At 40.2% G+C, this 27,178-nt stretch overlaps 1 protein-coding gene across 1 annotated transcript in view; it reads left to right on the plus strand.

Moving 5' to 3' along the window:
* Positions 1–27,178, plus strand: part of anks1b (ankyrin repeat and sterile alpha motif domain containing 1B) — a 202,142-nt gene that overhangs the window by 39,912 nt on the left and 135,052 nt on the right. Inside the window, exons 2-3 of the mRNA XM_054624412.1 lie at positions 11,316–11,396; positions 14,287–14,443. Of these exons, the coding sequence (XP_054480387.1) occupies positions 11,316–11,396; positions 14,287–14,443 (238 nt within the window). The remainder of the gene's footprint in view (positions 1–11,315; positions 11,397–14,286; positions 14,444–27,178) is intronic.

Below are 27,178 nucleotides of genomic sequence, written 5' to 3' on the forward strand. Positions count from 1 at the left end.
GTTGTGACGTACTCAGTTTACTCCCAAACCACACAGCAGCGTGGCACAAAGGTCAAAACAGTGGGTCGGAACTCCACTGGAGTTTCTCCTCCTCACTAGATCTACAGTATAAATGTGTTTCAGTCCACTTTATGGATTAGTTATCCCATTAAGATGGAGATCCAGAGCTGACGGTTCCCATCCTTAATGCAGCAGATCTGGGCTTAATCGATGCTCTGCTCAGATGGATTTGTGGCCGGCTGCTGTTAAGTGGAGATCTAAGGCTTTCTGTCACTTACTTACCGAGAGGAGAATTGCCCCAGGAAGACACACTTACAGTTCATACACACACTTACAGATTGTTTTGTAGCTCTCCAGATTGTGACTGATTGGAAGGGCAGCGGTGTAAATCAATAGTGGCAGCGATGATGCAGACGGTGGCAGTTCTTCTCCTCCGCTTCTATCAGTTTGATTAATGAGAGCGGAGGAAATGTTGCCTGCCTCCATCGCTGTCTCTCTGACTTTCTGTCTCTCTTGTTGTGTCCACCAGCTCGCCTTTCTTTGTCTCTTTAAAGAGACAAGTATTGTATTGGAGAAATTAGCACTTTAGCGCCAATGTAGAAATATATAACATTAGTGGAATACTATGGAATTAATCATGTTATACTCAAAATTGTGTCTTGGGATTTGTTGTCTAGTCACTCAAATTGTGATTTTGGTATAAAATAATTGTAACCTGAACAGTACTGGGTTTTCGAGTATGACACCAATATGTAGTTTGGTCTAATATTCTCTCTGTTTTCACAAATCTACTTCTCTAAATCTCTTTACTGTTGAAAAATGAGATTCTCAATAAATGATACAATGGCCTCACTGTTTCTAAAGCCACCGTAAACATATCCTAAATATTTCCGTGCTGCAATTTTTTGTTTTATGTGTCGGCTGATAAATATCTGCAATAAGCTAATATCGGACATCACCTCGGTTTGTTGGATGATAGCCCTAATAGAAGTAAATGTTTATTTATGGTGAGCATGTTCTTTTGCAGGTTCCCCGCTTGTGTCATTGTAAATGCATCACTTTGCTACAGCGATGAAGTAGACAGTAAGCAAAGGTAACTAACTTGGCAATAAACAAAGCAATACTAATGGATTTAAGCTTCATGGCAGTTATTCACATGAGGGTGTTTATCAGGGTGTGTAATTAAAAGTCGACTTTTATGAAAGGTTTGAAATTGAACCTGGAGGACTCTTTATAGTGGTCCAGCAAAACTCCTGGTAATTCCGTAGAGGTCACTGGGGTGTTTTTCATGTAAAAATCGCTGCAAACCTTTGTGCTGTTTTGTGGAAGAAGCTGTCATGTTTGATGTGGATTCTGCATTCGGATGAGCTCCGGCATGAGGAGTCGGCTCGGGCCAGAGGAAGGGATGTTTCCATCTCTATTTAAGGAGGTGGGCTGAGAGACAAACCGCCAGATTGTTTAGGGCTTGGAAAAAGACGAACTGCTCTGATGAAGCTGTTTAAGTGTACTCAGCTGTTCAGATGGTGGCATCATCTGGCTGTCTATCCCTCCAGCTGTCTCTTTTTTTTATTTTGGTTTCTTCTGTTCTTTGACTCGCTCTATGATAGGATTTTTTTTTTCCCGCATTAGATATGTATTTTCAATACATCCTTCCTTCGCTTCCTCTCATCGCTCTTCCTTCCTCTGAACGACCCCCTCACCCTTTCATCATGATCAAGTGACTTGTCGGCTTATGACAGAGGTCAAAGGTCAGGGTCTCTATGTACAGAGCTAGTGGGCCTCTTCATCATATTATTATGGATTAGTTTTCGCAAAATGGTAGATAAAAAGATGAAATGTATTAAATAAAAAGCCCATGATGTCACATAATATAATATTGTCTCACCATCCTCTTTTTGTTGAAGCTCAGAGTGTGTAGTGAGCCAGTAAATGCCTTCAGTAAAGTGTGTATGAGTGTGTTCGATGTTGCCCAGTGTGAGGAAGTGCAGTAATAAATGTCCAGCCCATTTTTTTTACTGCAGATACTCCCGTCTGATATCAATGACCTGGATTAAGATCCAACACAGGGCCAAACAAGTTCACAACACCACACATGTACGTCCTGTCCTGTGTCTAAAAGGACATTTTAAACTCAAAATAATATAACAGCAAATGTCAGAATAGCAGGAAAACACATATGAACAAGAAAGTACATCATCTGATTTGAAAAAAAAAAAAAAGAAAATGATACCACTGACCTCATGCGTGTCTCCCTCCGGACAACCAAACAATCAATGTTCAAACTCCATCATTAGAGTCGTGGCGGGGAGTTGTGCAGCTATTGATTACTCGTGTCTTGTTTTAATTATTGACGAGTGCGAGTAAAAGAGTGAGGTCAGTCACTATGTATGTATGTGTGTGTGTGTGTGTGTGTGTGTGTGTGTGTGTGTGTGTGTGTGTGTGTGTGTGTGTGTGTGTGTGTGTTTGACCCACTGACCCAACTGCCAAACTCCCTGTTCAGTTGTGCACCAGAGGTCAGTTTGACCCCAAGATAAATTACTTCCTGTGATGGGATTGGTGGCCTCTTGACCCGTCAAACGTGTCCGTTGATGTTCCTCTGAGGGCATTTTGTCACCGACTGACTGGCCTCGTCGCATATTCATTCATAAACACTCAGTTGAAGTTGTATTTTGGCTTTTGTAAACTAAATGTCTTCTTCTTAAAAAAGGAGGTTGTAGTAGCTGTTTATGTTTTTTTCTGGCAGCTATAAACCTGATTTGCAAGTTGGATGGAGTCCCAATGCTGGGAGGATACCACGGCGTGTTCAAATTAACAAATTTGCTAACGAGGACGTTTGTAGGGGAGAGCTGTTATTTTGCTAAATATGCAAAAAAACATACGAGCCAATTTTACGAGAATGAGTATAGCCAATTAGGGATTTTACCAGAAGCTGATGAGGAGCGCGGGATCACAGACAGTAAACTAGGCAGGAAATTGAAAAAGAAGGTTGTTCATTGATATATTCAAATATTCATGTCTTCTGTAAATATTCACATATAGTAATAACAGCTGTTTTATGGTCACTATCTCGTGGGACTATTTGTTTTGACGTACTAGGACTTGATTTGATATTTGTACCTCGTTTCTCAAGTCTAAGCCACACTGCACTCTGGATTTACTCGTCACTGTAATTGCTGTAGAAAAGCAGCAGCAGCAGCAGAGAGTGACACATCCGTGAGGGAAGTGATGGATGAGAGAGGGGGGGGGGGGGCAGGGGGAAACACCTCTCTCTGTTAAAGCAGTGCAGGATTGCCTATTGTTGAGTTTGTGCAGGTGTGAATGGGATTTTTTTTTTCATGGTGTCGCAGGAATGTGAAGCGAAAATGAGATTTGCTGTCGTGCTGGAGGTCACACTGTCACACAAGGAAATCCTCAGGCTGTATAATGCGTCCGTGGTGTAAAGAATGTTTCTTTTAATAACTGGATCTGAGTGATTGTGACCATTTCTTTGTGATTTTCTTTTTTTATAAATATCAATATCACCATTCGTATTGGCCTAAAAAAAACAAAAAACATATCAGTCAGGCTACACCTCAGACCATAACACTGTGTGCATGTAGGGGAAACATGTGTGTGCCTAATGCATATTTCTAGAATGAGCTTCCTTTAAAGTGAACGTCATGCATACAATTCAGTAAATAAAAACGATAACAATTTCTGCAGTCTTCTTTGCTTTCCCTCTGCCCTCTCCCTCGTTCTGCATTTGTGTACATTTTATGGCAGATTATACTGTTGCGCCAAAGATGCAACATACAGAGAAAAAGAGAGAGATGGAGGGATGGAGGGTGGGAGATGGTTGGTTCTCACTTCTCTCTGCAAATATCTAATTGGCCTTTCGAGAGTTTACACACACACACACACACGACACACACACACACACACACACACACACACACACACACACACACACACACACACACACACACACACACACACACACACACACACACACCTTGCACTATAATTGCCCCTCTGTGGTTGAGCCGATCTCACCTTTGACACTGACAATCACATGAACCTCATCCACACCTGCACACCTGCACACCTGCTCAAGACATTAGAGTGTTAAAAGCAGAACAGTCATACCCTAAAGCATCATGGGGGATGGGCTGTTTCTCGATGTGAGTCACAGTTTGAACGTAAAAGGCCGGCTCTAAAGAAAAGAAACGTGTGCGTGTGTGTTTTTTTTAATCATCCTGCAGGTCATATCAGTTGGTTTGCTCTCGCAACACCGCTCCTAATCGGCAGGTATCTCTTCCGCTTGCCACTCAAAACAGGATATGAAGCAAGTCCACTTCCTGTCTGGCGTTATCTGCTCTTATAGCGAACACACCTCGACGTCATATTGGTTCCTTTTTTTGATTTCCCGTGAATTTTTTGGTGTTTCTGCAGAACAACAGCTTTTAATTTTCATTTCGTTAGTTACCGTGAGTTTCAAACAGGCTCTTGCATTCACTCGACTTCACTTCCCTCCCTGTAAAAAATAAAAAAAAAAGTAAAAAAGTTTCCCTCTAAAAAGAATCCAGGACTACAAAGGTTTCCCCAATTCCTGCGTTCCTTTTCCTTTGAAGACAACGCTTTGCTTTGATGTAGCGCGAACTTTGCTGCAACGTGACTCCGGCTTTAATATCCATGGTGAGAAACCAGAAAATGAAGGCTTTCATTCTGAAACGCTGAATGAGAAGTTTGCATCCAAAATGAAAGAAATATGTTTTACTGCTGGAAATACATTACAGGTCCTCTTTCAAAACCACTTCTAAGGGGTTGGGGAGTAATGTTAACATTTTTAAATTGCTTGAGGTAAAGTTTTTGCAAATGGGATGCATATAACTTTTGTATAATAAACTCCCTTCTTTTAACTTTTTTGTCAAACTTGAATGTCGACTTCAGTTTGTTTATCTTCAGTGAAAACACAAATCAATTTCCTGTTTGTTGTTGTGGAGAAACCCCATCCTCAACTGACAAGCATGCATTAAGAACTGATGTATAACCTTTTATAAAAACCTCATTCGTTTTTGTTTAATTTCAGCTAATATCGCTTACACCAAAATTCACTTTAAAATGACTGAATAAAGACTTATTGTTTTGTTAGATAAAACCCAAACTTCTTTTTTTCTTTTTTTTGGTCTTCCTATATGGTATCATGTCAGTGCAGTCCTCTAGTGTGCTGTGCTTTAGCAAAGTGATGTATAGGCGAGGAAAAAACTGCCATGCTGTAACTGAAGAAGGGTTCAAACAGAGGGCAGCATCGCTCTGCCTGCTGGGAGGCCGTTCGTGACATTTGACCCCTTTACCTTTTAGTGCTTCAATAAAAGACGAATCTGCAGTAAAGGAGAGGGAGAGTCAGGGGCAGAGGAGGAGAGTAACTGGCTGTTAAACCCCGAGTCAGACATCTCTGGTGCAGGATGACACATTAATGTAAATGTGATGTATGGTAGCAGTAGTGTTACATACACAAAGAGCTTTCCCGTAGCTGCAGCTCTTGAGGTTAATTAGCTAGGACATCGTCTGCATATTTGACTAATACATGAAGAGTCTGCATTCTTGCAGCAGCAGCACCTCCACCTCCATTATCTAATCTCAACTTGCCCACTAATTCTATTTAAACTCTGCTGGCTGGCTTTACGCTGTGACTGAAAATTGAAGAGAACAATGGAGGAGCGATATGGCACCGAACCGAGTTTGGGAATATAGAGGTGGAACATGGCAGAGCAGAAATGAATCACGCTGATATGAAAACGGGTCTCGTGAGGAATTGATTCACTTGTATCAAGTTGGTTGTTATCCAGTGTGTGGTATTTGTTTTATTTAAAGGCACAGTCTCTGTGTTTTTGTACTTGCTGGCAGTTTTAAGCTGCCGTGGACTCAATAAATGTACTTGTCATGGAGTGTCTGTGCTGCGGGGAATAATGCAAATGCAATATTAAGTACAACAAAGCAGTCTACATAGTATTATTAATGGACTGCTGTGGGAATATCAAAAGTAGAAGAGTAGGGCCTACAGTAGAAAAGAAAAATACCAAGCATAATAGGTATCTATAAATTCACCAAAATAAAAATACACTTAATTTATACTGTACTTTTCATAAAAAGGTGCTCAAAGTGCTTAAAAAATTAAAAGGTTACAATTAAATGAGGTTGAATGGACATTAAAATTAGACAATAAAAAGATAGAAGATGCAATAATATATCATGTAAATTGTAAAAAAAAACAAACAGAGACCATTAGGAATAATTCCCAATAAGGGAATTAGTAAGAAAAAAATTGTAGGCTGTCGTTTGAAAATTGGTATGTGCCATAAAACCAAAACATGAGATGCTAAAAATCTTTTTAGTGATGCAGAGTTTGATTCTCTGTCCGTCTCTATGAGAACTCTATCAACATTATACACATTTGATTCAGTGTTACAGTGAGATGAAATGAAATAATAATAAGTGGAGCAGTAAGTGTTTTTCTATTGTAAAAGTCTTACTTTGGTTGTTATTTGATTTCTACTCCTGAAACTAAATCAAATGTAATGTTTGGAGTGACGCCCGCTGTCGGTGACACTGCACACACATATGTAACAGAACAGTGAAAGAAAAACACAACACCTTGTTGAGCTCACAGCGAGGCTCACGCACACTGAGAACAACTGAGTACACATTCCCTCAAGAGGTGGCTACGTATATATTTGTTTGTGCAGGATTTTTACGAAGGCCATGGGACTCGGGGTATGACTGCTGTGTTTGTTCATTAATACGCTGCATTTGTGGGTGAGTGGGAGAGGTTGATAGTGTTTGGGGGCCGTGCAGAGCTCTGCTCACATGAAAGACTAATTGTACAGCAAGTTTTTTTTTTTAATGAGTTGCTCTACAGATTGGTTGTTTGATGGAAACAGCACAGGCACGTTTGTGTGTGGGTGTGTGTCTGAATGTGTTCAAGGTCGGGTTTGTTCGGTGAACAGCTATCAGATATAGAAAAATACCTCACGGGAGTTTAGGGAACATTAGCTGTGTTTCCATCCAAGTAGTTTATCTGATTAATGAGGTATTGAATTAGAAACACTGAGTGGAAATGGAGCATTTTGATAAAACTGACGTAGATATTGCAACAGCAGGTTAGTGTTTGTTTTAAGGTATAAATGTTCAATAATAATAAATAAGTAAGAAAAGACTATATGCATATGTTGATTAAACAAACTCTTAAGCTCTTGGGGTGTAGGCCTGAATGTTGTTGATTGAAACAACTGAAACTACAATGTCTTTGAACGCCACACCTGTAATATTTAGAGTTCCATTGTTCTGTCTGTTGTTGTTTAATGCCATTAGCTAATGATTTTTCATCATGTATTTAAGAGTAAATCTTTGACCACAGGTGATGACATTTATTTAGAAAAAACACATGTTTAAAAGAATAGATTGACAATTTGGGAAAGTTGCTATTTCACTTTGGTCTATAGGACTCTAGATGGTGACATGAGGTGATTAGCTTAGCCGAGCGTAAAGTAGAAGCCAAAAAAAAACAAAGTAAAAAAATATGCCTACCAATAATGAGCTTTGGAGTTATTTTGGGTGTATTTTTAAACTAAGCCAGCCTAGATGTTTCCACCTGTTTCCTGTCGTTACGCTAAGCTAATATGCATAAGTGTCTTAAACTTGAATTGTTTCTAAAAGAGAGCAGGGCCGGCTCCTCTGGTTGCAAAATACAGTTTGATTGTATAGAAGTCTTTGAGAAAATGACCCTACTTCAAACTTGATTTATTACCTCAGTAAACATTGTGAACAAGACTTTATGGTCTCAATCGCTCGTTTAAAGTCTTTTTCAACACAGCATGATGTTCATTTAATAAATGATGGTCCCATTAGGAGTAAAATAGACGATAAAGCAGGGTAGGCTTTAGGCCGGGGCTTCCTTGTGATTGACAGGTCGAAAACACGTCGTTGTCCGGTCTGGGAGTTGTCCATGTTTCCCTCCCAGAACTTTAACCCTTTCAAAGGGTGTTTTAAGTAAATTTTTACATTTATGGTTGCTTGAAAATAAATAAATATTCTGCGTTTGGTTGTACTTAGCTCAACCCTCTTTGTGCAACTTTTTAGGGCAAAAATTCAAGATGCCGACGGCCAGTGACTCAGTCCACGTCTTATATACAGTCTATGCATTTAACTCAAGAAAGAAAGAAAGTGTGTTTCCAAAAATGATGAGCAATTCCTTTTTCTTTGAAGTAACACATTTCCTCAATAATGAGACAATTGTCCTTCTTAAAAAAAGCGTACTTTTTCCCTCGTATGAAGGATGTGTTATAAATTAGTGCTAAGATCTTGAGAGGAGGAGATTAGATGCACTTTAAGATGCTGTTTATGTGTTTTATCAGATACACAGCACATTTAAATTGGTTGGTGTTGTTTGTTTGACTTAAACTTCTGCTGCGTACCTCGGATCTCACTTATGTAGCGCCCCTTGGCTGTCCGTCTTCCTTCATGTCTCTATAGCAGCATGCATGGCTAGTATACTCCTTAGTTTGTATGTGGCAGTAAAAGACAACAGAAATGTATTGATTAACACTTTTCATTTCACAGTGGATGTTTGTGGACCTGGGGAAATAAAATCCATCCAAATATGCTTGACAGTTGAGTTGAAACAAGTTTATTTGACTCCTCTTTTTCTCTGTTGCTGCCTCGCATCACATTTAGGCTTCCCAGCTCCGCTCACTCTCTGTCAGTCGGCTCTTTTTAACGAGCAAACCTACTGGTTCTTCTATAGGTCAGCGCTAAAAGGGGTTAGCAGAGCAGCGTGATCGATATGAACACAACAAACGCACACGCACACACACACACACACACACACACACACACACACACACACACACACACACACACACACACACACACACACACACACACACACACACACTCCCGGTGTAATCAGCTGACCCAATGTACAAAACAAGCTTGTGGTGTGTGTCTCTCACTCTGCGGTCCCCTGACCTCTGACCTCTGTGTGTGTTACATGTTGTTTGTGTGTATGTACTGTGCATGTGTGTGTATCTACATACTTTTTTTCTGTTCTGTTTCTTTAGACGTATTCAGTTGTACATTTGTTGTGGTTCCCTTTGGTTTCATAACACTTTGTTTGTGTGTAAAAATGCAGCATTTTTTATATAAGGGCACCTGGTTCTGGTTTTAGTTTCTATTGAATGCAGCAAAGTGAAATGTTTTCAACTCCTTAGCCACAGACTTGTTCTATTGATCGATGCACAATGTGTTCTCTATGTGTGTATGTGTGTGTGTGTGTGTGTGTGTGTGTGCATCCAGCCCTCAACACCACTTTTAATTCACGTTTGGCTGCGTGTTTATGTGCACGCGCTCACTGTGTAACTCCTCCGACCTTGACCATTGTGTTGATGTCTGTCAAACTCGGTGAATGTTCTGCTCCCTCCACAGTGTTAACGGTTTGCCAGCAGCTTCAGCTCCGGTCTCACATAACAGAGAATCAGCCAATGATTGGGCAAATAGAAGGGCAGTACATTTGGTACAACAAATTTAATTAGAATCCTTCATTTAAAGTGGATTCTGTTATTTCCTCCGACAAATACAGGACATGAAGTAAAAGGAACATACAATAACATTAAGTACTGATTTCCCAGGATACCTTTACTCCAAAACTATTAAAAAAGAAGATTGTGACTAAATTCACAGTTTAGGGACTAAATCGCCTTCAACGGAAATAAACAGGAGAATGCAATGAACTTATTTTTAGAAATCAAATACAATACAAATAAAACAACAATGTTCTCCAGCCTGACTTTTTTGTGTTTTAAAAGTAGATACTGTGAGACACAGATTTGCCTTTTAATACTCTACTCTCTGTGTCAGAAGCTGCTGTTACAGGTTTTCTTTAATTTTAAATAAAAGTTATAGTCGCCTGATTCTGCTTTCCAGCCCAGAGCTGCTCAGACTGGAATTCAGCTAATTAGTACTTCTCTCTGACGCGCTCAGAGGAGTTCATGTGAAAAAGAGAGGTCATATAATTATAGCCCTGGGAAAACCCTGGGCTCTATTTGTGTAATATAGTGTGTGTGTGAGTATGAGTCTGTTTCTATGTGTGTGTATTATGTGTGTATCTGTGCGTAGATGGCTATCCTTATGAGATTCAGTGTTTCGTGGTTTTATTTGAATGCTCAGCCTTTTGTAAGTCGACCTCACTTACTTTCTTTAAATGCCAATATGATGAAATAGGACTGTAACTCTTGTGGCTCTTGCCCCAAATTATAAATTATACTTCTCGCCTCGGGGACCCAAATATATTCAATTTAAACTCTTTTGTGTTAAATAAACAACTGAAGAAACAAAACAACATTACTTCAAACAATGAACTAGAAAAGCACTCTCCCAGAAAGCCTTTCTCCTCCTTAATCGTCTTTGAAATAGCTCAAAACCCCTTTTTTATATACAAACTGAACCTCTTACTACAACAGAAAACACCACAATTAATAAATCAATTAACTCGCAGTAAGTATTCATCTGTTTTCCAGTAGATAATAATACTAATTTAACATTACACAACAACAGTTAAAAGAGATGCAAGAACTGCTCAGAAACAAAAATCTCTCAAACGACCCCCCCTCTATGTTCCACACACTAGGCACATTCCACAAGAGAAGTGGATCTAATTGGCCGGGTGTGGTTTATCATTTCCTTTGTCTGAAACAGAGCGGGTGTACTAGAGGTAATAAACTTAAGTAAATATGAATCCAGACTTTGTCGTGTTTTCTGACAAAGCAACAGCTCAAGATGTGTGTAACAACGTCTCTAAAACAACACCGACATTAAGGAATAAACCAGCACGTCACCAAACAGCAGACACTTTTCGTTCAGTTCGTTGCACTTATTGTATTCATATTCGTTTACTGCACTTATCCTATTCGTCGTAGTTTGTAGCACTTATTGTATTCGTATTAGTTTGTTGCTTAATTTATTAGTTTTTGCAATTATTGTTTTCGTAGTAATTTGCCTCTGCACTATACTTTTGCTCTGGTTTATGCTTTAAGATGCTTGTTTAAGAAAGGAGATGCACTTATGACTTCTGGTGACTAGTAGTTCTCTTGAATACCTATGTTGAATACACTTCCTGTAAGTCGCTTTGGATAAAAGCGTCTGCTAAATGACTGTAATGTAATGTAATGTAATGTAACTTTAATACCTGAGGGATATGAAAGTGTCCGTAGTGGACATGTAGAGTGTGTGTTTGTCACTTTTTAGGATTAATCCTGATGTATCTCTGTTTTTCTCTCCAGCATGTGGAAGGGCCTGAATGTCAACTGCACAGACAGCACAGGATACACACCTCTACATCACGCGTCACTTAACGGACACAGGTAAGACTGTCTTTGTGGCTTTCATAAGCATTTAGTTTTTTTTTCCTGTATGCATTTCCATTCATGTATACGTGCAAGTGCCTGGTGTATCTTTGAGCTTGAACCATCAACTTATCGGTGTGTGTGTCATTGAAATGATGGTGGATCAGTTTCCTGTCAATCCGCTAACAAGTTATCTGACACATTTTGTGTTTTGTTGGATTGAATTACCCAGAATGTACAACAAATGGTGCAGTCAGATAAGTCTGTAAGACTGTTAAAAAAAAAATCAAAAAATCTAAACACTTATTTTAAAGCCAATAAGTTAGCAAAACTAGTCCCAAGGCTAACTCAGAATTAAGAGCCATTTTTCCATGGCAACAATCAGCATGGCACTTTTTAACATGTTGTGGAAAAAGTTCTAATAAAGTAAAGATATTTCAGAGAACAAAGTAACCTGTTAGAAATATACAGCAATGAGGATACCGGGCACTGAGCCCTGCTAACCTACATCAAGAAGCCAGATTCTCTCGCTCTGCTTCAGGTCTGCACTGCATTTTATGCTCCTGGTACTTTTGCTATTGTTGCACTGAATACTTTCTGCTGGAGTGAAAGGAGCTGAGTGGTTTTGGTTTGACACAGTTGCTCTGTCAACCATGATTATTATTTTTCTTTTAAGCCTTAGTCAAAATCTTTCTTTGTGAGACCGGCCTCAAGTCATATATCTCTTTGTAGTTGAATCACTACCAGCAGTCCAACTCACATTGTTTTCACATTGTCCTTTAATGCACATCTGGATTAAAACCATTTTAGATAAAGATTACATGCATGAATGAAAACCTTTTCCAGTCTTCTGTATAGAGTGGTGGCAGAGCATTATAGAGTTCTTAAAAGACTTTATAGTATGAAGGCTCACAGAAAATTTGAAAACAATGCAATCTTTAGTCAGTTAACGGCATTTAAGTGCTCTCACATTATCACTTCAAAACAGTCAGACACACCTGTACAGTCAATAGTCAAAATGTGCGACTGCTCTGTGTGTCTGCATCTGTACAGAACTGCACTACAGCTTCCCTTTCTTCACCTGGGCCTGCTGAGAAATCCCTTACACAGTGTGGATTAGCCTCAAGCCCGAGCACTATCCCAGCTTGGCGCAACTGAAGGATTAGTGCTGTGTTTTGGGGGCAATTATGTGGATTTCCTCTTTCAGATCAACCAGAAAGAGGAGAGAAGGGAGGGAGAGAGAGAGAGAGAGAGAGAGAGAGAGAGAAAAAAAACTGCAGCCCTCAGAGTGAAAATTGGGACGCCGACAAAAAGCTCCAGAGGAAAGATTTAACGTTTAGGTGGGAAAGTAAAAAGAGAACAGGCAATTAAAATAAAGACAGAGGAAACCTGGCAACGGCCTGAGCTGTATTCAGAGATTTTTTTTAATTCCGGCTGGATTCGAATTGTTTTTGGAGATCTTTTCAATCATGCAGTTTTTTTTATTTACCACATAAAAATCCACATTAGTAGGCTCAATCAACTCGGCAAGAAGTTGAATAGTCTCATAAATGACCCTGAGATTCTCCGACTGCACAACTGACACTAAATCCTGAGTGAGTTACATAATAATATTCTTAATTATTAATTAATAAAGCAGTTCATTAGGCGTCTCTGTGCTGCTCTCACCCCTTCTCCTTGGAGAGGTGTTGCCCTTATCTCCCCTCTGTTTCTCCCCTCCTGACATTTCCAATGCAAATGAAGCACTTCACCTTTCCTCCTCGGAGAGAGGTGACAACTTCAGCTGGAGTCTTCATATGAAACAGTAGAGCTGACATTAAAAACCTGAGCAGCATCGAAATAGACTCCCAGCACAAACCAATTCACTATGATTTGTGTAATAGAGATTACTTTAAGTGTTTTCTCCTTCCTAAATTGTTAATCATTCCCAGTTGAATCACTGCGTCCTGTACTGGGTCGTACACTGATCCTTCACGCGTAACACTGTAAATCCCTCCATGACCTAAGCCCGGTTTGGACTGGGTGCTTCAAATAGGTGCCAACTTGTTGCTGACAAATCACATGGCTGAATGCTGTTATGAAGGATGCGGATCATAACCACCAGTCAGAGAAGGAGGAAACACAAAAGTAGACACTGGCATGGACTAGCACAAATTATACAGATCATTTTACATTCAGCCTCATATGTTCCCATGAAAATATTGATATATATAAGCAGTGGTGAAGTTAATTCTGTCTATCCAGTCTTTGTGTTTCATAAAAAATAAAACAGTATCTCCCCTGTATCTCTTTTCCTCTTCAATGTCTCATAGTTAAGATATACTAACTTAAATATGAAATGACACAGAAAAATATCCTGTATCCATGAGCAAATACGATTCTTTCAGATAAAGAGTGATGAGACGCAGGGGAAGCTTGAACGTGTCCACACCAAGAATCACTGTCACGCCTGGAGCGAACGATAAATATTAATCTGTTTGTTGCTAGGGGAGAAAAAAAAAGATAATTCTTTAGATAATAGCATCTACTACGACATGAAGCAAAACCAATTATTCAACCAGCGAATATATCACCAAGGACGCAGAATATGAGCGCATGGTAAGAGAAAAGGCAGCTCAAAAAACATCTTCATCATGTATTTTGATTTCAACATGGTTTGATGTTTGTAATAGTGTATGTTGAAGGGTTGTATTGTACTGTATGTGAGGTAAAAAATGAAGTATTGTGCGGTTATGTTATAATACGTTTGATTTGTTGTTCTCAAAGGAAATTTGATAATATTTCATGATTCAGATTCCAGGCCTTAACGCCCAGCCCCTCTTCAGCTCCCTCTCTCCATCCCTCCATCTTTTGATCTGTTCATATATTGACCTATGTGTATATATATATATATATCTGTCTCTCTCAGGGAGGTGGTGCTCAAGCTGCTCCAGTTCGAGGCGTCCACAAACGTGGCTGACAGTAAGGGCTGCTTCCCGCTGCACCTGGCCGCCTGGCGGGGAGACGTGGACATCGTCCGCATCCTCATCCACCACGGACCCTCGCACTGCCGGGTCAACCAACAGGTAAACACCGCGAACCTACCATCATCCTCTTAAAAACCTTCGACCTCAACGCCACCTGTCTGAAAGGTTTTAGAGACCTGCATGAAGTCTTTCTTCAGTGCGACATGAGGCCATAATCCCACAATTACACTTGAATTTGAACCAACCACAGTTATTAAATTGGTTATTAAAGTACTTTCTTCTCTCTACTTTCAGTTCAGTTGACTTGAATGTTTTAAAATTGCTGCAGGAAGTGTAAACAGGACTTTCAAATATTTTTTGATAAATTACTCTTTGAAGCACCTAAGAAAAATTTGTTCTGTGGCTTTATTTGTTTACAGGATATTAAATTAAATTGCTGCTCTTTTGATTGCAGCTGCTTCTTAATTGCTGCTTGTCAGTGTTACTGTTATCTCTTTATTATGGTCTGTTTGGGTCACATGTAGTTTGTATCAGCTCTGAATGTCTCGACCTCTGACATATATCTCTGGGAGCAGAGACTCATTAGACTCATAAGAGCATCATTAAAACTTCATGTCTGGATATCTGTAGCTCAGAGAAGCCGTTATTAATGTTGAAAAAGATACATTAATCTGACGTGTCTTCATGTTGTAGCTGCCACTCACATGTTAAATAATAAACTGTGGATACGTTTGCCGTAGGTGCTCCAGAATCAAAAAGGCCCTACCAGCCAAATTAAAGTTGAGCTCTTGCGTTGTATTTTCTCGGGGCATTTAAACCTCCGCTGCCACCGGTTGTCTCTTTTTTGGCTCGTGTCCAACAGAGCCGGTTCTTTACAGTTCCCAGTGATCTCTCCCCGACAGCTCCAGTGAGTGTTTCAGCTCTGGGAGCGTTTATCCTGCCACTGCTGTCATTCCTCATCAGCAAAAATGACCTTCTCCTCCTCCTCCTCCTCCTCCTCCTCCCTCAATCCTTGTTTTTTCTGTCCATATCTTATCATGTTGATAATGTCAAGGCTTGTCATTTAAAGATGAGCACTCAGCACACAGGAAGTGTTGATGGTTTAGATGTCTTTTTTAAATATTCCTACTCATAATGGCGGTGGAGTAACGGACCCCCCCCGGTCATTGGAGCATTATTTACTCTGCATAATAAGCACATTTTCCTCCGTCACCATTAGCCAAATCGTTTCCCCTCCGAGAGTTGTTAGAGCCTAATTGTTTGCCGTGATAAATGGCGTCCCCTTGCCCCCTGAAATGAAGAGGGTTGTCAGCAAGTGAGCACGGGGTAATTGTATTTTCTTTTTTTTTTTTTTTTTTACCCCGTCAATGATTTGTAGAGCTGATCGGGCTGCTGTGCAGGCAGCGCGGACACACAAGATGCTGATGGGGAGGATTCTGTACATAGCTGCTGACTTCAGTGGACTGTCTGTGTGTGTGTGTGTGTGTGTGTGTGTGTGTGTGTGTGTGTGTGTGTGTGTGTGTGTGTGTGTGTGTGTGTGTGTGTGTGTGTGTGTGCTCTTGTATGTTGCCCGGTGAGCATATCGAGCATATGTCTTGTTCAGTTTGTGATACGCCGGGAAAAACATTCCAGTCATTTTGGTAATTAAAATCAGTTAATTATCTGTGTTTTCTTGTTCTATTTCATTCAATAATTTACTACCATAACTTTACCTACAAGACTTATGCTGTTGTGTCTCTATCTATTTGATGTGGCGTTCACATTAGAACTCAGCAAAGAAGATGCATGTTACTTGCTGCCAACATACGGGAAGATACGAGCTGTAATACAAGTTGCAATGCATCACAGTTTTGAGTTTATTGAGAAACAAAGGAACCGATGAACATCACGTTTGAGTGCGACAAAAACCAAGGACAGGTGCATTGATTTCGGATGTCACCACCCAACTGCAAACACTATATTTTAACAGACAATATGTTAAATTTGTTGAGTCTTACAATCATTTGGGCATCATTATTGACATTAAGTTGACCTTTGATAGGAATGCAGAGTGAGAAAAACCAACAGCGTCTTTTTTTTTTTGTCAGAGAAAGCTAGTTCAGGGTTGACAGATCCCTGAGGTTTGTTTTATAAATGTTATATTGAGTCAGGTGACACCTTTTTCATTTATTTGCGGGTCTGCATCCATCAGCCTCAAACAGCAAAAGTCATTAACAAGTGACTCAGCAGCAAAATAGTTATCCCTCAGCAGAGAAAATCAGTAGTCAAAGGAGTTACAATCCATTTAATTTGACCCCTTGCACTTTCAATTTCACCTTCTGTCCTCTGGTTCCCGCCTCAGACAAAAACTGCAAATGTGAATAAAATCACACTCTGCTATTTCGCTGCTTAACACAACTCCATCCGGGCCTGTTTCTACCTTTTTGTATCTTGCATGTCTTTCTCTGAGTTTTTTTTTTTTTTAATGCTACTGCGTCAGAACCAATTGCACCTCGGGGACAAATAGGACTTGAGTTTGAATAACATGGGTGTCTATGCATAGTCACCTAATTATTGTGAAACACTGCATTCAATAATCAAGCTTGTCCTGGCAGTATATACAGTTGAGAGCAAAAAAAACAACAAGATATGATAATACTATTTCTCATGACTCTTAGCTATTCAGATGTTACAGAATCCCACTGATTAGGCTGAAAGTTCATTTATATTGGGGAAAAGAAGCTTTTTGCATTCTCACATGACACAGCTCATCTAATGACACTGATCAGCTTTCCTCGTAACTCTCTTTATATCATACATCTCATTTTGTGCCTTGTTCATCATCAAGCTGGAAATGACTGGTTTTATCTACCCTGTTATTATCACTTGTCATCTCTCCTTCTGTATAATAAACAGCACTGAAAATGCTAAGCTACAGAGCTCACATTCCAAAAAGCCTCTGCTGTCTTTCACACTGTTGCACACAGAAGCAGCAACGCACAAAGACTCCAGCATGACTGCGCTTTCACACTCTTAAAGGCGCAGTGTTTATTTCCGCCTCATGAGCACTGGCTTTTGCAGAACACTGACTTTAAACGACGGTACCTGTGTATTTTTATAACCAATATGATGCATATTTGTACAGTCGTCTTGCATTTATGTGTCGCCGGTGTCAAACAGTTGTTTTCGCAGCTTGCAGGCATAAATCTGAATGTGAGATGTATGGGGCGTTAGTGTGTTTACGATGCCCGGGCTCCATATTTTCCCCGCTGTCTGTCTTGTCTGCTGTAAAAGGCAGGGCCTGCATACATTAGTCAGGTTGATATACGGAGTCCCACACACACTCGCACCCATCACTGAGCCGTCAGCCGCACATGACGATATCACTCAGCCCACGCACACCATCGCTCGTGTCAGAGGTTGAGTGCATGTGTGTTCTCTCCAGAGCGCCAAGCTGTGATGTGTCTTAATAATGTGCTCTTTTCTTACCTGAGTGAGAGAAAACACAGTCTTTGTGCTCACCTTTTGTACACGGGGTGACAAATCGCGACACAAGGGACTGTGGAAAAAGGGGCGCAGGAGTGGAAGTTGTAATGAGTGCGAAAGGTCTCGATGAAAAAAAACGGGAGAAATTGACGGAAATGAGAAGAAGGGGAAGTGTGTAGGTGGGCCAGTTGAACGCTGCAGCCAATAGTGGATTAATGGAGGTTAGTGGATGTTATTAGTTGGCGGTAAACCAGTTCCAGCCCACTGTTTATTCCCTAATTGGTCCCAGTAGTTCCCCTTCACAGCTGTTTTTTGTTTATTGTGGGATCTTGTTTGTGTGTTCTGTGTGTGTGTGTGTGTGTGAGGGAGAGAGTTGGAGGCAGTCTGACTGGAGGAGATGATTATAACATAGAGTGTTTGCATATTTGTGTGTGTGACAGACAGTGATAGATGGTGACAGATTGCTTGTTTACTTGAGGTTTGCACTCTGCTCGCAGTGTTGTTGAAGACCGAGACGTTGTTTGCTGTGATCTCTTTCTTTCTGCCGCTCGGATTGACTCATGAACTGATGCCTCACTTAAAGATCTGTACCGAAAGATAACGGTTAGAAATCATTTATTGGATTTTTTTTTTCTTTTTAAATAGCTTTGTGATATCGATTTTAAAGTTTTAAAGAGTGCAATAAACTACCTATTTGCTTCTGTAGTCCAGTTTTCTGTAAAGAGGAGCACATAAAGATGGTCTTAACTTTCAAATCTTCCTCTTTGACCTGTTTTTCGTAGACAGCTGGTCATAAATCATCACCTCCCTTTTAAAGGATCCTAGGGTCCCACTGCGTCTGTTTCCTGTATTGATCTGAAAACGATGAGAGACATGGGAGTAACTGAGCCCTCACCCAGTGCGGGGTTTTCACTTATTCTACATTTCTAAACCAGTAAAGTGAGGGTCCGTCTGGAGAAGTAAAAGCAGTACGTAAGCTGCTCAGGATCAACAGGGCTAACCTTATTAAAAGCATTATGAGAACAGAGGGCCAAGGCAAGATGTAAGTACTAAAGAGAGTAATGACCTATCAAAAACTTCACAAATCTGTCTTTGGCCTTCGTGAAATCACATTAGTATTTTAAGAAATGATGATGAAGTCACAGAGTGGTGGTCAACAGTTCCACCTGTCTCAAAGTGTCCTTCACAAACCACTTAGCCACATCTTTACAAGGACAGTTTTGAGAAAATGTTCTTCAGGGTGCTTTCAAGGATGCTCTAACATTTGAGAACCCACCACTGTAATGCATCACATCCAAAAGCGCTGCTGTGGCACAAACCAAATCTAATGCAGTGAAAAGAATAATGTAAATGTGGTGGTCTGCTTCTTTAATTTATATAAAGTTCCTGTTTGACAACTTACTCACGTCATGTCCCATATTCATGTAGCTTCATAACATAACTCAATACAACGGAATAAAGAAGACCCCAGGCGAGTTTCAATTTGATTTCAGTGCAAGACGCGGCCAGCTGTGTCCCTTGCTCAGAGGCTCTTTGGCCCCAGGATTTGAACCAGCAGCACACTTTGTTGACCGACTAATGAAGACACATTTTACCCCGAGGCGATGGCCCGGAGCACAGCTGGATTATAAAGATTATTTTGCTTGTGCCTGACCGTGGCAGTGTGAGGGACAGCTGAGGGATGTAGAGCAGATGTGGTGTGTGTGTGTGTGTGTGTGTGTGTGTGTGTGTGTGTGTGTGTGTGTGTGTGTGTGTGTGTGTGTGTGTGTGTGTGTGTGTGTGTGTGTGTGTGTGTGTGTGTGTGTGTGTGTGTGTGTGAGCAACCTCTGGTCTTCCTCTGTACGGGGCCTCAGGACTCGTCAATTTAAGAGTTATTCTGTGTGTGTGGGTGACTGACTAGGTCAAGTATGTCCCCCCTGTGCTGCAAATATACCCCAGGAATGTTTTCTTTCCCATAAACACAAGGACTGTTCCTTTCTCTCCCTTCTTGTCCTCCTCTGTTTCCCAACTCCTCCCCCTTTTGTTCTCCCAAAGGAGGAGGAAGGAGATCAGCAGCACAGAATCAAGGGAGATAATAAGAGAGATTAGAAGGAGCGCTGCATGTTGCGCCATCTGTGCCATAAATGTTGCGTGCGCATGGATGGACACATGCATGCATGCATGGAATACCTCCTGCAGGCTTTTTTTATTCTCCAGGTGCAGCAAGGCCTTCTGGGAGTCCAGAGGTTGTGAGAACTAAGGCTAAGGTAAAAGGTCATGAGGTTGCTCTCCCGCTGTGTGTTTCCACAAATGTCTTTTCTCAGTGTGTGTGTGTGTGTGTGTGTGTGTGTGTGTGTGTGTGTGTGTGTGTGTGTGTGTGTGTGTGTGTGTGTGTGTGTGTGTGTGTGTGTGTGTGTGTGTGTGTGTGTGTGTGTGTGTGTTACACTCGTGGTAATTTCATGCCACATCATGCACACATGTTGCTACCACACATAAAAATGAAACCATGTGTTTTCCCGACGCTGAGAACACATGACACCACGAGAAACCGCCCTGGGAAAGTTCTTGCTCAAACATCGCCCACCGGCATGCCCCGCCGTTTGCCAAAACACACACACATAGTTACACGAGGCCAAAAGGATGTTTTCTTATGAGTAATCGTAATGACAAAAAGTATTATGTCATACGTTTTCCACAGCGTGGCGCTCCGTTAGCAGTGGGCTTCCAAATTAAAGCTTGGTAAAAGAAAACTGATTCATCTCGCCCTGAATCAAAACAAACTGCAGCCCTGAGTGATTCTTCAAACCGAGAGCAGATTGTGTGCGAGCGCGTTAATCGAGTTGTTGTATGAAGACACGGAAATTTCCCTCTTTGGTACTTTAACAGAAAATGCAAATAAAGTTCCTCTTGAAGTTGCTAATCCTACCGGGAGATCAGAGTTCACATTTTAACTCCAGAGGAGAAACCTCGGAGCTGTTCGGGATTTTGTGTCTTGCTCAAGGGCACTGCAGCAGAATAAATCCTTTTGCAAAATGTCTCTTTAACCATCAGGCCGAAGCCACTGCTCCTCTGATCATCACGAGTCTTATGTCGGACTAAAAGCAATCCAGTTTGATAGAAGCTTTATTCATTGAATTTGTGGAGTTCTTTGCATCTTTTCATCCATCTAGTTCATATATTCAGATTTTAGAAGTCGGTCTTCACTGGTCAAGGATAAAAAAAGGTTTTAATGATGTTTTTAAAACGGGATGAATAGAGACCAAATCAGTTGTGATAATGCAGCGCTTCAAACAACATTTATCATGTTTGAAAATTTAATTTGATCCGTGAAAATATCTTTGAGTTATGCAAAGACACGTAGATCCAGAAGTATGTACCGTATTTTTCGCACTATAAGGCGCACTTAAAAGCCAATTTTCTCAAAAAACGACAGTGCGCCTTATAATCCGGAGCGCTTTATATATGGATTAATTCTGGTTGTGTTTACTGACCTCGAAGTGATTTTGTGTGGTACAAGCGCTCTGTCAACATGTTTTAGTAGATTTAGTAAACTACAAAGCCGCACCGCAGCAGCATTACGGCCACCGTAGTCAGGATCGCGGATAATACATACTGTGCTTCACCATCATATTACAGTGTGTGTGTGTATAAGGTTCACCATCATATTACAGTGTGTGTGGATAAGGACCCACATGGCTCCTGTCAAGAGACACGCTTACGACGCGGACTGAACACTCAAGTCTATCAGTCACGCAGTAGAACATGGGAATAGAGCAGCTGCGAGAGAATTCAACATTAATGAATCAATGGTACGGAAGTGGAGGAAGTTTGACTGACTGACTGTTTTGTTTCGCTTAATGCGCCTTATAGTCCGGTGCGCCTTATATATGAAAAAAGATTGAAAATAGACCATTCATTGACAGTGCGCCTTATAATCCAGTGCGCCCTATAGTGCGGAAAATACGGTAATTGTAACAGTGCCTGAAGGTTGACATTTTTGGGTTAAATATAATAAATAAAACATTCTAAAATATAAACAAATAGCACTATAAGCCGTTGTCAACAGTCAAGATCACAGTTTTAAGTCAATACTGTACAGAAAAATATCCAAAAGCATTTTTATTAGTAGAGCTGAAATTAAATCCATTATTTTGCCACTATTTTGATTAAATGTTTAAGTACGTTTATAATGCAAAGGCTTTTTATTTGTTTTACATCTTTGTAAACTGAATATTTTTTAGGTTGTTGGATTTTAGTCTCAGAAAAAACAGCATTTGAAGTTCCCACCTTGTGCTCTCGGAAACATGTGATGGGCATTTAAAAAAACAAACGAGTCCTTTATTCAATAACAAAAAGGTAGCTGCCACCCTATGTAGTAGTGCCTATTGGTAACTTGAAAGTTATAAAAGGATAGATTCAAAATTGGCTGGCACCAACAGAGCATATTGGTAGTCATAAAAGGAATTACGAAATCGTCCACACAAATGAGATTCACAAATATTTGATAGATAATTAGATTTGTGACTTAACGTCTTATTGTGAATGTGAGCGGTGGATCAGTTTGTTGTCAAATGTGGAAGGCTGCTGTTCTCTTTCTCTCTCTCCGCCCTCAGTTATTCCTTCCTGCTCCTTCATCTCCTTCATCTCTCATCTCCTCAGCTCTCTTTTGCATTCTCTCCTCCTGGCCTCGGGCACCTCATTCACTTTCCATGTTAACTCACTTGAGAACTGCTCTTTTTTTTCTTCTTCTCCATCTCCTCGTGGTGGTTTAAGGCTAAAAGGAGAAGTAAGGGAAGCTCCTTCTCTTTCCACCTGTCAGTCTATACAATTTATTCCTGCATGATGTACTGAACAATTCCTATTCATTCATCCTTTTTTTTTGGTCAAATATAGTTTTTCAATCCTTTATGGCTGAAACAAACAATGGTAATTGTAATGGTACATCTAAAATTCAGGGGGGGAAATTTATGAGATAAAAAATACAATACATTACTTTAATTTAAAACAGATTTTTAGCCCCAAGGCTAGCTATCTTACACTTTGTAAAGTGGAAGCCTAGCTTGCTAACATTAGCTTTGATTACCACATGATTTTACATTTTGGTTTCAACCTGCTGAGTAATCGGCACCGCCGGCGTTCCACTGAAAAAAAACACATGCACCTTACATTTCTTCTCTCCTTCATCTTCATTTCTATCTTGTAATTACAATATTGACGGTCATAAGAAGAAACATATGCATACAGACTTTGTAGCAAAAAATGATTTAGTTTTCACTTCCACTGAATGGTTATTGAAAGTAATAACAAATATCAGATGTAAAATGGATCCATATATTAATAAGAGAAGACAATAGCAAGAAGGAGAGAACCGGCTCCTCCATGTGTGTCTGCTGCCTTTCTGTCTCTATTTATTTACCCGGCTGTCCCCAGGCAGCGCTCTGAGCTGCTGGGATTATGAGACGCTGTAATGCAGACCAAGCTCATCCTGCGTATCAGTCCATCAGCATTAACACGGTGTACGTTCAAACAAATACCTCTGCGCTGCGTTTCGCTCTGGTTTCATTTCAGCACCAGATAAACGTATTTGCATGGATGCAGCCGTTTGTTTCAGTCCCATGTGGATGAACTTAGCCGACACCGATAGTGTTTACGAGTGTTCAAGTAGATTTCGTGTGTGTCCTTCAGGATAACGGAGGGGATTCTGCATGGACAGTGAAGATGAATTATCATAAAATGCTAACTAATGCTACCTTAAACACTAATAAAACCATGCGGACAAGCAGATACTTTTCATTACATACTTTTTATATTCTACGACCGTTAACTGTGAATAATATATGGCGCATATATATGCACTGACATCCATTTGTATGGGCATGTCAATAATGTGCTGCCATGCCTGCTGATGGGTCATTAGTGGATGGCTGTTGCTCAGGGCTCAATCAGCAACAATACACCGAGTGCTAGATGATATCGGAGAGCTGTCAGAGCGAGTGTAATGGAAATATATAGCTGGCTCTGAGAACATGGAGGGATTTTCTCTCTCTCTCGCTCTCCTCTTATTCTCTATCTCCCTCGTCCTGTCACTCTGTGTCTCTGTTCATCTCTTTGTCGTTCTCCTTTTCTGTCTGGGAATTGCGTTTTCCCCCTATCTAAAGCTGGGTGCGTGAGGCACAGCGGATTGGACTGACAAAGCTTTATTGTCCGTTTAAGGCTGCAGAGACAGAACGGGTCAGCGGCAGCACCAATAATGGGCGGCTGTGGCACATGAGGTAGAGCGCTTGTCCCGTAACCACAAGGTTGGTGGTTCAAACCCCTCTACCGGCAACATGCCGAGGTGTCCTTGAGCAAGACACCTAACCCCAAGTTGCTCCCCGGGCGCTTCATTGCAGCCCACTGCTCCTCCGGGATGGGTTAAATGCAGAGAAATAATTTCCCCATTGTGGGACTAATAAAGGCTTAATTATTATAATGTCTACAATCTAAGTCCTATGGTTTCATATCAGTGATGAGCATTTGTGTGTGTGTGTGTGTGTGTGTGTGTGTGAGCTTGGTTTTCTTCATTACATCTGCATGCTTGATTGTGTATTAATTCTGAAAATGTAATCATTATCATGCTGTTGGAGTCATAATCCGTGGTCAAAATGTTAATAACCAAATGTTGACGAAGCAGTCTCACCATTGTCTCATTAGCTGTTCTGGAGCTTTTAAAGGAATCACATGATCTTCATCAGCAGATGGAGTTGCTCAGTTGTCAAGGAATTGTAATTGTTAAAATTCAAATTGTTCTGAACTCTTAAGGGTTCATTGTTGGAAACAGTAGTTGACAAAACAATTTTTCTATAATCTTCTCTCAGTAGTTTCAATTGTTCCCCAGTATTTTTCTCATAATAAACAACCAAAATTTAAACCACAAGAATGAAAATGCTAATCCTCGTAAATTCCTTTTTAATACTTTATTTCCCATCCTGATCTCAGTGTTTGCTGGATGATTAATGGTAAGAAAAGCAATATATATATATTTTTTGTTAACTTTAGTCTTTTTAATCTAATCTTTGCAGTTTTACTTGTGAATAAGTAAATATTTACCTCCTCATTCCACCACAAAACCAACTTTTCTTTTATTCTTTGGAGCAAAATGATCTGCTCATAACTTCCGTCCCGTCAGTGCCAGAAACCCATATTATATACGATGTGGAGGACAGCATACCTGGGTTCAAAGTTCAATTCATTAGCTTTGGCTGAGAACCAACTTTACACTAGGGCTGCTCCTCATGGTCCATTAGTCAGCTACTCAGTCCTTAGTCAGTTTTTATGCTTTTTTTCTTGCTGAAAGACTTATTTCTAAGAAACTTATCAGCACATCTCTGGTAAAAGACAAGATATAAAATGGTGCATTTGTGTGCTTCTTTGTGGAGAAACTCAAAATCATTAGTTAGCCGACAAAGAATTTATTTAGTCAAGGACAGCCCTACTATCCACTGGATATTATGGCCTTGCTCTGTGTAATGTTAATATTGTTTTCTATGTTTGAAAGCCCAGAGAGAGTCAAGGAACATGCAACCGGTGAGACGATGTTTGCAAATAGACATTGCATAAGTTTAAGGAGTCACAAGCATAAAAAAGTTTCTAGACTACAACTAGATCAAAGTTGTTCCTGTTCTGGATGCTGTTAAAAGTGAATTAAGATCAGTTAAGTTTATCAGAATTTTTGTATTTTTTATTGATAACCAAACACAGAAAATACAAATAGTAAAAGTAATAGTGAATAATTCCGCCATCGCCCACAATACAATAAAAATAGCCTATGTACAATCTTGTATACAATGTGACTGAAAAGGCAAAGGCAGAAGCATAATGCTTATATGCCTATACTACATTCTTATCAATTAAGCTACCCTCAAGAAAATAATATATAAAAAAGAAAAGGAGAGAAAAATATATATATGTGTGAATGAAATATATATATTTTTTATTTTCTTTCCTTTTTTTTTTTTTTTATATATTCCTTATTAATATTTTAAACTCTTGAAAGCTTATAGTTTGGGTCAAAGGTTGAACCACTGTCCAAAAGCACTGTGCTGCATATATTATGTACTAGTAACCATAGTAACCATAATTCACCATGCTTTATATTTTCCCAACGTTTTCTTTTTTTTGCTTTAGTACGTGTAAAGGTTACATAGGCTGCACATGTAATCGTCCACCTTGTTTTAATGTAGTAAACTTTATGTATCGTTGCTTAGAAATATATCATGGTGAAAATAAATAACATATGGGGTCTTGAACATCTTTTCCCACGTCCTACAGCATTTAACCTTTAATAGATGACTGGTCTCTTCTCCACACACTGCATCTCTATTCTACTGTGAATACCATCGGTGGCAAATGATGACTGATTACGCTGCATATGTGGTGGTCTGGGACTTTGGGAGCATATTGCACAGTGATGAAGACAGTATGTACAATAGATTAGATAAGATGAAACTTAAATGATCCCTCGGTGAAGATGAGTCACTCCAGTGGAAAATAGTAATACAGTAGAATATCCACACAGTAACGGAGCAAATGGAGTTTATTAAACATAATGCAACCAACAATTACCCCCGTAAAACTGTGATCAACGTGAATTACAGTGTGCACGAGTGTGTGATTATTGAGCTTACAGCACAGTGGACCTGCAATCAGACCCGCTCTGGAAGCTTCCACTGTGGCATCAATGGAGGGGTGTGCGATCCCGGGGGGGAAATAGAAGCATCTGATTGGCTGAGGAGGAAGGGAAACGCTCACAAGCCCATTTTCTGGTGTTTCTGCTGCTAGTTCTTGTGTGTCTTCATATAGGAGCTCTCTCTCTCTCTCTCTCTCTCTCTCTCTCTCTCCCTCCCTCTCTGTTATTCACAAGCAGTATCTCTTCATCTCTCTCTCTCTCTCACTGCTCAGAGGGGTGCATGAACCTGAAGGGAGCAGGGAGAGGGAGCGTGAGGAAAGGCTTGAGATGAGATCTGAGCAGCAGAGTGTGGTCATGCTGATTTATCATGGAAGTTTGAGAGGGGGGGGGATGGGGGGAAGGATTTTTTTTGAGAAATGTGGCATGTCTGTATTTTCAAGCATGAAACTGTCGATCACATGAAAGTGAGAGACTTCAAAGAGCAACTTAATGATCACACTTATTTGCCATTTCATTTCACTTCTTTCATTTAGCCTGACATTGTGTTCATGTTCACCTTTTCCTAACCAGGCTTGTTTATTTTGGAGCAAATGACAAATTTCAACCATTGACATTTTTTTCAGTCGACATTGTAGCAGTTGTTCGCAGTAACTAACGTTTTATCGTGACGATAGAAGAAATAACTTGTACAGCTGAGCTCTGTCAATGTTGTTCATCGCCAT

This window comes from Anoplopoma fimbria, chromosome 23 (assembly GCF_027596085.1).
Source record: "Anoplopoma fimbria isolate UVic2021 breed Golden Eagle Sablefish chromosome 23, Afim_UVic_2022, whole genome shotgun sequence".
NCBI classification, from domain to species: Eukaryota; Metazoa; Chordata; class Actinopteri; order Perciformes; family Anoplopomatidae; genus Anoplopoma; species Anoplopoma fimbria.